Source organism: Palaemon carinicauda, chromosome 19, assembly GCF_036898095.1.
Source record: "Palaemon carinicauda isolate YSFRI2023 chromosome 19, ASM3689809v2, whole genome shotgun sequence".
NCBI classification, from domain to species: Eukaryota; Metazoa; Arthropoda; class Malacostraca; order Decapoda; family Palaemonidae; genus Palaemon; species Palaemon carinicauda.
The window spans coordinates 122,307,774-122,317,773 of NC_090743.1; the positions used below are offsets into that span (position 1 = coordinate 122,307,774).

General features: G+C 36.1%; 1 protein-coding gene across 1 annotated transcript in view; it reads right to left on the reverse strand.

Moving 5' to 3' along the window:
• LOC137659291 (uncharacterized PE-PGRS family protein PE_PGRS54-like) overlaps positions 1 to 5,590 on the reverse strand; it is a 5,953-nt gene extending 363 nt beyond the window's left edge. Inside the window, exons 1-2 of the mRNA XM_068394317.1 lie at positions 5,444 to 5,590; positions 1 to 1,773 (exon numbers count right to left, since the gene is read on the reverse strand). The exon at positions 1 to 1,773 is cut by the window's left edge and continues 363 nt beyond it. Coding sequence (XP_068250418.1) covers positions 1 to 1,773; positions 5,444 to 5,590 — 1,920 coding nt within the window. The remainder of the gene's footprint in view (positions 1,774 to 5,443) is intronic.
• Between the last annotated feature and the right edge of the window lie 4,410 nt (positions 5,591 to 10,000).

Below are 10,000 nucleotides of genomic sequence, written 5' to 3' on the forward strand. Positions count from 1 at the left end.
GCCACCAGCAATCCAATTGCCACCAGCATTCAAATTGCCACCAGCAATCAAATTGCCCCCAGCATTCAAATTGCCCCCAGCAATCCAATTGCCACCAGCATTCAAATTGCCACCAGCAATCAAATTGCCACCAGCAATCAAATTGCCACCAGCAATCAAATTGCCACCAGCAATCGAATTGCCCCCAGCAATCGAATTGCCCCCAGCAATCAAATTGCCCCCAGCATTCAAATTGCCCCCAGCAATCCAATTGCCACCAGCATTCAAATTGCCACCAGCAATCAAATTGCCACCAGCAATCAAATTGCCCCCAGCATTCAAATTGCCCCCAGCAATCCAATTGCCACCAGCATTCAAATTGCCACCAGCAATCAAATTGCCCCCAGCATTCAAATTGCCCCCAGCAATCCAATTGCCACCAGCATTCAAATTGCCCCCAGCAATCCAATTGCCACCAGCATTCAAATTGCCACCAGCAATCGAATTGCCCCCAGCATTCAAATTGCCCCCAGCAATCCAATTGCCACCAGCATTCAAATTTCCACCAGCAATCAAATTGCCCCCAGCAATCGAATTGCCCCCAGCAATCGAATTGCCCCCAGCAATCAAATTGCCCCCAGCAATCGAATTGCCCCCAGCAATCGAATTGCCCCCAGCAATCGAATTGCCCCCAGCAATCGAATTGCCCCCAGCAATCGAATTGCCCCCAGCATTCAAATTGCCCCCAGCAATCCAATTGCCATCAGCATTCAAATTGCCACCAGCAATCGAATTGCCCCCAGCAATCGAATTGCCCCCAGCAATCGAATTGCCCCCAGCATTCGAATTGCCCCCAGCAATCGAATTGCCCCCAGCAATCGAATTGCCCCCAGCAATCAAATTGCCCCCAGCAATCGAATTGCCCCCAGCATTCAAATTGCCCCCAGCATTCCAATTGCCCCCAGCAATCCAATTGCCACCAGCATTCAAATTGCCCCCAGCAATCAAATTGCCCCCAGCAATCGAATTGCCCCCAGCAATCGAATTGCCCCCAGCATTCCAATTGCCCCCAGCAATCCAATTGCCCCCAGCAATCGAATTGCCCCCAGCAATCGAATTGCCCCCAGCAATCGAATTGCCCCCAGCATTCCAATTGCCCCCAGCAATCCAATTGCCACCAGCATTCAAATTGCCCCCAGCAATCAAATTGCCCCCAGCAATCGAATTGCCCCCAGCAATCGAATTGCCCCCAGCAATCGAATTGCCCCCAGCAATCAAATTACCACCAGCAATCAAATTGCCACCAGCATTCAAATTGCCACCAGCATTCAAATTGCCACCAGCATTCAAATTGCCCCCAGCAATCGAATTGCCACCAGCAATCAAATTGCCACCAGCAATCGAATTGCCCCCAGCAATCGAATTGCCCCCAGCAATCAAATTGCCCCCAGCATTCAAATTGCCCCCAGCAATCCAATTGCCACCAGCATTCAAATTGCCCCCAGCAATCGAATTGCCCCCAGCAATCGAATTGCCCCCAGCAATCAAATTACCACCAGTATTCAAATTGTCCCTAGCAATCAAATTGCCACCAGCATTCAAATTGCCACCAGCAATCAAATTGCCCCCAGCAATCAAATTGCCCCCAGCATTCGAATTGCCACAGCAATCGAATTGCCACCAGCATTCGAATTGCCACCAGCAATGGAATTGCCACCAGCATTCGAATTGCCCCCAGCAATCGAATTGCCCCCAGCAATCAAATTGCCCCAGGAAACAAGAGGGCCGAATCACCTTTTGCGTACAGACCAAGGCACTGTTCCCAGTATGAGGTATTCCCGAGCCTGGAATGGGGCAAGTTGGCTACTTCCGGGCCAAAGGTATTCCTCTTGCGACCGAAGATTGTCCATTGGAAGTTTGCAAGTTTGGCACTGGTGGAAAAGCGAGTGGCGATTTATTCATCTGTCTGTTTCTTCCTTTGATTTTAGTATTTTCTTATTAATTTATTAAATTTATTCAAGCATTTACTCTATCTTATTGTATTTATTCTATTAATATCATTTTATTTTTTTATTTCCTTTATGAAAAAAGTAAAAAAAAATATTTGACTACAATTCCTAATAAATCGGGCTGGATAACGACACTTTATTGATGTAATGTTATATAAATGTTCACCTCTCTCTCTCTCTCTCTCTCTCTCTCTCTCTCTCTCTCTCTCTCTCTCTCTCTCTCTCTCTCCCTCTCGTGTGAAGGAGTAAGGTGTTAATTATATCTCCTTGAAAGATGAGTCTCGCCTTACCTTTAGTCCTCCTCCTCTTCCTCTTCCTCTTCCTCTTCCTCTTCTTAAGGACATCACACTTACATTTTACTTGTTTAAAAGTTTAAAGACCGCTCATGAATGGCAGGGACAAGGGACAGTGACATTGCCCTATCAAGCAGGACAATGCCTTAGAGATTGACTATATAACATATGATCAGCGCCCAATCCCCCTCTCCACCCAAGTTAAAACCAAGGAGGGCCAGGCAATGGTTGCTGATGACTCAGCAGATAGACCTTATAGACTCCCCCAAACCCCCCATCCTTAGCTCACAAGGATGATGAGGTTGCAGCGACCAAAGGAACTAGAGAGATTTAGCGGGACTCGAACCTCAGTTTCCCAATCAGGGGAGGACGATACCACCAGTCCAGTACAAGCACTTAATATGTACATAATTGTATATAGATGTACGTACTTATGTAATTGGGACTTTAAATACAGAATCTCTCTCTCTCTCTCTCTCTCTCTCTCTCTCTCTCTCTCTCTCCAAAAGTAATTACAGCTACATTAAGTAGTTTTGCCAGCAATTAAAAGTTGGTCGATGAAGAGGTTACGAGAGAGAGAGAGAGAGAGAGAGAGAGAGAGAGAGAGAGAGAGAGAGAGATTTCTGTTATGACCTTCTGATCTAATTTTAGATTATATAATTAAATTAGAAAATCTATTGAAAAGATTCATCGTATTTTCGGAAAGAATTTTATTCCAGGTTATTTTAATAATAATGTCCTCTCTCTCTCTCTCTCTCTCTCTCTCTCTCTCTCTCTCTCTCTCTCTCTCTCTCTCTCTCTCTCTCTCTCTCTCTCTCTCTCTCTCTCTCTAAGACTTTAATGAATAGTACACTGCTTACAAGGATCGTTAAGAGGAAGTCGAGCACCGACGACCTTGGCGAGAGAGAGAGAGAGAGAGAGAGAGAGAGAGAGAGAGAGAGAGAGAGAGAGAGAGAGAGAGATATGAAGGGACCATCCTCTTTATATTATGTACTTGTACCCTATTTTTACTACATCAAATCGGGTCAATTTTATTTAATGAAATCTCTCTCTCACTCTCTCTCTCTCTCTCTCTCTCTCTCTCTCTCTCTCTCTCTCTCTCTCTCTCTCTCTCAACATTAACAAAGTTGCCAATTAGTAAATAAAGATTACTTTAGAATGAAATAATTGATCCTTTGCTGTCAATCAACGAGCTAATTACTTTTATTATTCAACTTAATCATTGATTTGAGCTAATGAAATGCATCCACGATTGGATGAGCAGCTGTCAAGTGGATGAGCTGGGAAGGGGTCGGATGCATGTGTGGATGAGAATACGGAAAAGGGATTACGCTGAATAATGCTGAAGGGAAGCAATGTATAAGATTTGTATGGCGTTGAATAAAATGCATTTTGAATGGACGGTCAGACAGGGAAATAAAGAACATGAATATTTATGGGTAATTGGATGTTCGTCGAAGGACATTTTAGCTGGTGAGGGGACATTCGAAGACGAAACTAAAGTCACTATCAAGTTTATTTTTCAGCAGCTGAATATAATATATATATGTATATTATATATATATATATATATATATATATATATATATATATATATATATATATATATATATATGTGTGTGTGTGTATATATATATGTATATATATATATATATATATATATATATATATATTATATATATATGTGTATTATTATATATATATATATATATATATATATATATATATATATATATATATATATATATATATACATACACACATTCAAATAAGCCATATATTCTTGATGCATTAGTGTCTGGATTCTCCTAACGACCTCGGGATCAAAGCCCCAGGCGAAATCACACAAAGGCAACAGTTTCTGACCGGCTGGGAGTCGAACCCTGGTCCAGAAAACTTATGTACTTACCACTTAGCCACGAAGAATCCAGACGTTATTGTATCAAAAATATAATACCTTATTTGAATTTGAAAACACGTCTAAATGTGCAAAATGTATCATATATACACACATACATACAGTAATACCCCTTTCTGTGTGGGGACACCTTAACGTGTGAAAGGGTTTGCCTATTGCCATGACCAGCAAAGCTGTTCTATAGTCACCGCAAATTTTAAGTTGTTAACAAGGTAGACAATGTGATTGTCTATGACGTGATCCGGGGAGTGGGGCACATTTCGCCTGGAATCTCTGAGTCAACTATAGTTAGGGCCGCCCATACTAGGTTGGGGTTGCTGTGAGCGAACAGACGAAAATCTCCCACTATCACCAATCCGCAGCGGGCGGTGTGGTGATGAAAACTGACCAAATCTCAGATATGTCTGAGGCCTTTGTCCTGCAGTTGACTTGAAATGGCTGCATATATACTGTATATATATATATATATATATATATATATATATATATATATATATATATATATATATATATATATATATATATATATATATATCCACCACAATGACATTTAATACCGAATTCTACCTCGGAAATATATATCCACTGGAATTCATTTATGGTAATAGCTTCTGACTGGGCAGAGATTCGAACTCATGCCACTCAGCCGAAACCATGCCTGCGAGGACTCTACCAACTGAGCTATCAAGAGAGATACAAGTTTATTACGTCACCTTACATATTCCTGTCGAATTCAGGAATCTGTTCTTAGACTTAAAATAAACCCATCTCAACCGTGATAGCTGAATTATGAGTTTGCAGCACGTGGTTATTTAAGACGAATATATATCACTAACACTCGGGATTTTATTTAATGTAAATATCAACCACAATGGCATTTGATACCGAATTCTACCTTGGGAATATATATTTCGTCAAAATATATATCTCATCTCGTCTAAAACATCTTAATTAACTCGTCTAAAAATCTTTCTCATCTCGTCTAATAATCTTTCGCATCTCGTCTAAAACATCTTAATTAACTCGTCTAAATACTTTCTCATCTCCTCTAAAACATCTTAACTCGTCTAACAAATCTTTCTCATCTCGTCTAAAACATCTTAATTAACTCGTCTAAAAATCTTTCTCATCTCGTCTAAAACATCTTAATTAACTCGTCTAAAAATCTTTCTCATCTCGTCTAAAACATCTTAATTAACTCTTCTAAAAAATCTTTCTCATCTCATCTAAATTCCATTCCTAACTTGTCTAGATAAAGCATTTTCATCATCTCTAACTTGTCTAACTATGTTTCCCTCCACGTCTAAAAGCCTTCCAAACTTCGATCGCTCCCTCAAGTTTGTTGTTTGTGCCGTTGAGCGTCCAGCAGGTCGTAAATTTCCAGAATACATTTTGCAAACTTCATTTTGATTTACTTAAACTTCAAGTTTCGTGAAGTTTTTAGCAGTATTTTTCACCGGCTTAGATTTCTCATAGGATTGGTTCATGATTTTTATTGGCAATTGTTTGTTAGTTTTGATTGGCTGTTCAAATTCGTCACTGGTAAAGATTGGCTCGAATTATTTTCATGTCAAAAGTTTGTTTCAAATGTGTTTTGTACAATTGATAATTAGTTGTTAAAAGGCTTGTTATAAATGCTATAGTGTAAATACTGTTTTTAGAATGATATATTGTTAATTTATTCTCATCATTTATTTGTTTCCTTATTTCCTTTCGTCACTGGGGTATTTTTCCCGGTTGGAGCCCTTGGGCTTATAGCATCTTGCTTTTCCAACTAGGGTGGTTGCTATTTTTCCCTGTTGGAGCCCTTGTGCTTATAGCATCTTGCTTTTCCAACTAGGGTGGTTGCTATTTTTCCCTGTTGGAGCCCTTGTGCTTATAGCATCTTGCTTTTCCAACTAGGGTGGTTGCTATTTTTCCCTGTTGGAGCCCTTGTGCTTATAGCATCTTGCTTTTTCAACTAGGGTGGTTGCTATTTTTCCCTGTTGGAGCCCTTGGGCTTATAGCATCTTGCTTTTCCAACTAGGGTGGTTGCTATTTTTTCCCTGTTGGAGCCCTTGTGCTTATAGCATCTTGCTTTTCCAACTAGGGTGGTTGCTATTTTTCCCTGTTGGAGCCCTTGTGCTTATAGCATCTTGCTTTTCCAACTAGGGTGGTTGCTATTTTTCCCTGTTGGAGCCCTTGTGCTTATAGCATCTTGCTTTTTCAACTAGGGTGGTTGCTATTTTTCCCTGTTGGAGCCCTTGGGCTTATAGCATCTTGCTTTTCCAACTAGGGTGGTTGCTATTTTTCCCTGTTGGAGCCCTTGTGCTTATAGCATCTTGCTTTTCCAACTAGGGTGGTTGCTATTTTTCCCTGTTGGAGCCCTTGTGCTTATAGCATCTTGCTTTTCCAACTAGGGTGGTTGCTATTTTTTCCCTGTTGGAGCCCTTGGGCTTATAGCATCTTGCTTTTCCAACTAGGGTGGTTGCTATTTTTCCCTGTTGGAGCCCTTGGGCTTATAGCATCTTGCTTTTCCAACTAGGGTGGTTGCTATTTTTCCCTGTTGGAGCCCTTGTGCTTATAGCATATTGCTTTTCCAACTAGGGTGGTTGCTATTTTTTCATGTTGGAGCCCTTGGGCTTATAGCATCTTGCTTTTCCAACTAGGGCTGTAGCTTGGCCAGTAATAATAATAATAATAATAATAATAATAATAATAATAATAATAATAATAATAATAATGATTGATTGTTTACTAAAAAATCCTATTTTTTTATGATATTAAATTTATGATTGTTTTAAAGGGTATCTTGTGAATCATTATTAACTGAATGTGAGATTGAAACTTGTGATTATGAAGATTGGATAATGTGATTTCTTTAGAAGTCATTAATTCGTATGTAATGATTGGTTCAAGGATTGGTTTAGTGTAAATGAAGATTCCTTTAAAGGTCGGTTGAAAATGTATTGGTTTTTATATATTTGTTTATAAATCTATAGATTTGTTTATAAATCTATAGAATTGTTTTTAAATATATAGATTTTAAATCTATAGATTTGTTTATAAATCTATAGATTTGTTTTTAAATCTATAGATTTGTTTACAAATCTATAGATTTGTTTATAAATCTATAGATTTGTTTTTAAATTTATGGATTTGTTTATAAATCTAAAGATTTGTTTATAAATCTATAGATTTGTTTTTAAATCTATAAATTTGTTTTTAAATCTATAGATTTGTTTATAAATCCATAGATTTGTTTTTAAATCTATAGATTTGTTTACAAATCTATAGATTTGTTTATAAATCTATAGATTTGTTTTTAAATTTATGGATTTGTTTATAAATCTATAGATTTGTTTTTAAATCTATAAATTTGTTTTTAAATCTATAGATTTGTTTATAAATCTATAGATCTGTTTATACATTTATAGATTTGTTTATAAGTCTATAGATTTTTTTATACATTTATAGATTTTTTTATAAATCTATAGAATTGTTTATAAGTCTATAGATCTGTTTATACATTTATAGATTTGTTTATAAGTCTATAGATTTGTTTTTAAATCTATAGATCTGTTTATACATTTATAGATTTGTTTATAAGTCTATAGATTTGTTTATAAGTCTATAGATTTGTTTATAAATCTATAGAATTGTTTTTAAATCTATAAATTTTAAATCTATAGATTTGTTTATAAATCTATAGATCTGTTTTTACATTTATAGATTTGTTTATAAGTCTATAGATTTTTTTATGGTCACTCTAGTTATATGTTTAAATATTTGTTTAAATTTGTTTAAATATTTGTGAGAAGTCTTCATCACCCAAGGGGTTAACTACTGCATTGTAATTGTTCAATGGCCACTTTCCTCTTGGTAAGGGTAGAAGAGACTCTTTAGCTATGGTAAGCAACTCTTCTAGGAGAAGGACACTTCAATACCAAACCATTGTTCTCTAGTCTTGGGTAGTGCCATAGCCTCTGTTCTATGGTCTTCCGCTGTCTTGAGGTAGAGTTCTCTTGCTTGAGGGTACACTCAGGCACGCTATTTCTATCTAATTTCTCTTCCTCTTGTTTTGTTAAAGTTTTTATTGTTTATATAGGAAACATTTATTTTAATGTTACTGTTCTTAAATTATTATATTTTCCTTATTTCCTTTCCCTCGCCGGGTTATTTTCCCTGTTGGGGCCCCAGGGCTTATAGCATCCTGCTTTTCCAACTAGGGTTGTAGCTTAGCAAGTAATAATAATAATAATAATAATAATAATAATAATAATAATATTTTGTTCAATATTCTAACAAGACCTCACTGTGCAGGAAGATTGTTTGAGGGTTAAATTGAAAATCTCTCGTGTATATTTTTCTCTCCATTGAATATTTATTTGTTTTTGTGATAATTATCTGGATAATGTTGATCAGTTGAAGTGGTTTTAATTAGTATGTAGTCATTTCAAGAAATTATTTATGATCCACAGGAGACGATACTCAAGTATGCATAAGATATAATAATAATAAAAAACATAGATAATCTATTATTCCTCCAAGTGACCACACTTTTAACTTTTCCACTAACACGTATTTCTCCCCCATTCGGTTTGAAGAATTTATTTGCCGAGTAAACACCATTGTTATTATTATTATTATTATTATTATTATTATTATTATTATTATTATTACTAGCCAAGCTACAACCCTAGTTGGAAAAGCAAGATGCTATAAGCCCAAGGGCTTCAACAGGGAAAAATAGCCCAGTGAGGAAAGGAAATAAGGAAATAAATAAATGATGAGAATAAATTAACAATATATCATCCTAAAAACAGTAACAGTGTCAAAACAGATATGTCCTATATTAACTATTAACAACGTCAAAAACAGATATGTCCTATATTAACTATTAACAACGTCAAAAACAGATATGTCCTATATTAACTATTAACAACGTCAAAAACAGATATGTCCTATATAAACTATTAACAACGTCAAAAACAGATATGTCCTATATAAACTATTAACAACGTCAAAAACAGATATGTCCTATATAAACTATTAACAACGTCAAAAACAGATATGTCCTATATTAACTATTAACAACGTCTAAAACAGATATGTCCTATATTAACTATTAACAACGTCAAAAACAGATATGTCCTATATTAACTATTAACAACGTCAAAAACAGATATGTCCTATATAAACTATTAACAACGTCAAAAACAGATATGTCCTATATTAACTATTAACAACGTCAAAAACAGATATGTCCTATATAAACAATAAAAAGACTCATGTCAACCTGGTCAGGAAAGAGACAAGGTAAAGGAAGGCTAAAGGCCTCTTTCGGACACTCCATAATCAAACCATTGTTCTTTAGTCTTGGGTAGTGCCATAGCCTCTGTACCATGGTCTTCCACTGTCTTGGGGTAGAGTTTTCTTGCTTGAGGTGCACTCGGGCACACAGTTCTATCTTATATTTCTCCTCCTTTTGTTTTGTTAAAGTTTTATAGTTTATAAAGTGATATTTATTTTAATATTGTTGCTCTTCTTGAAATATTTTATTTTTTCTTGTTTCCTTTCCTCAATGAACTATTTTCCCTGTTGGAGCCCCTGGGCTTATAGCTTTCTGCTTTTCCAACTAGGGCTGTGGCTTAGCAAGTAATAATAATAATATAACATATATATATATATATATATATATATATATATATATATATATATATATATATATATATTGTATATATATGTATATGTATATATATTATATATATATATATATATATATATATATATATACTATATATATAATATATATATATATA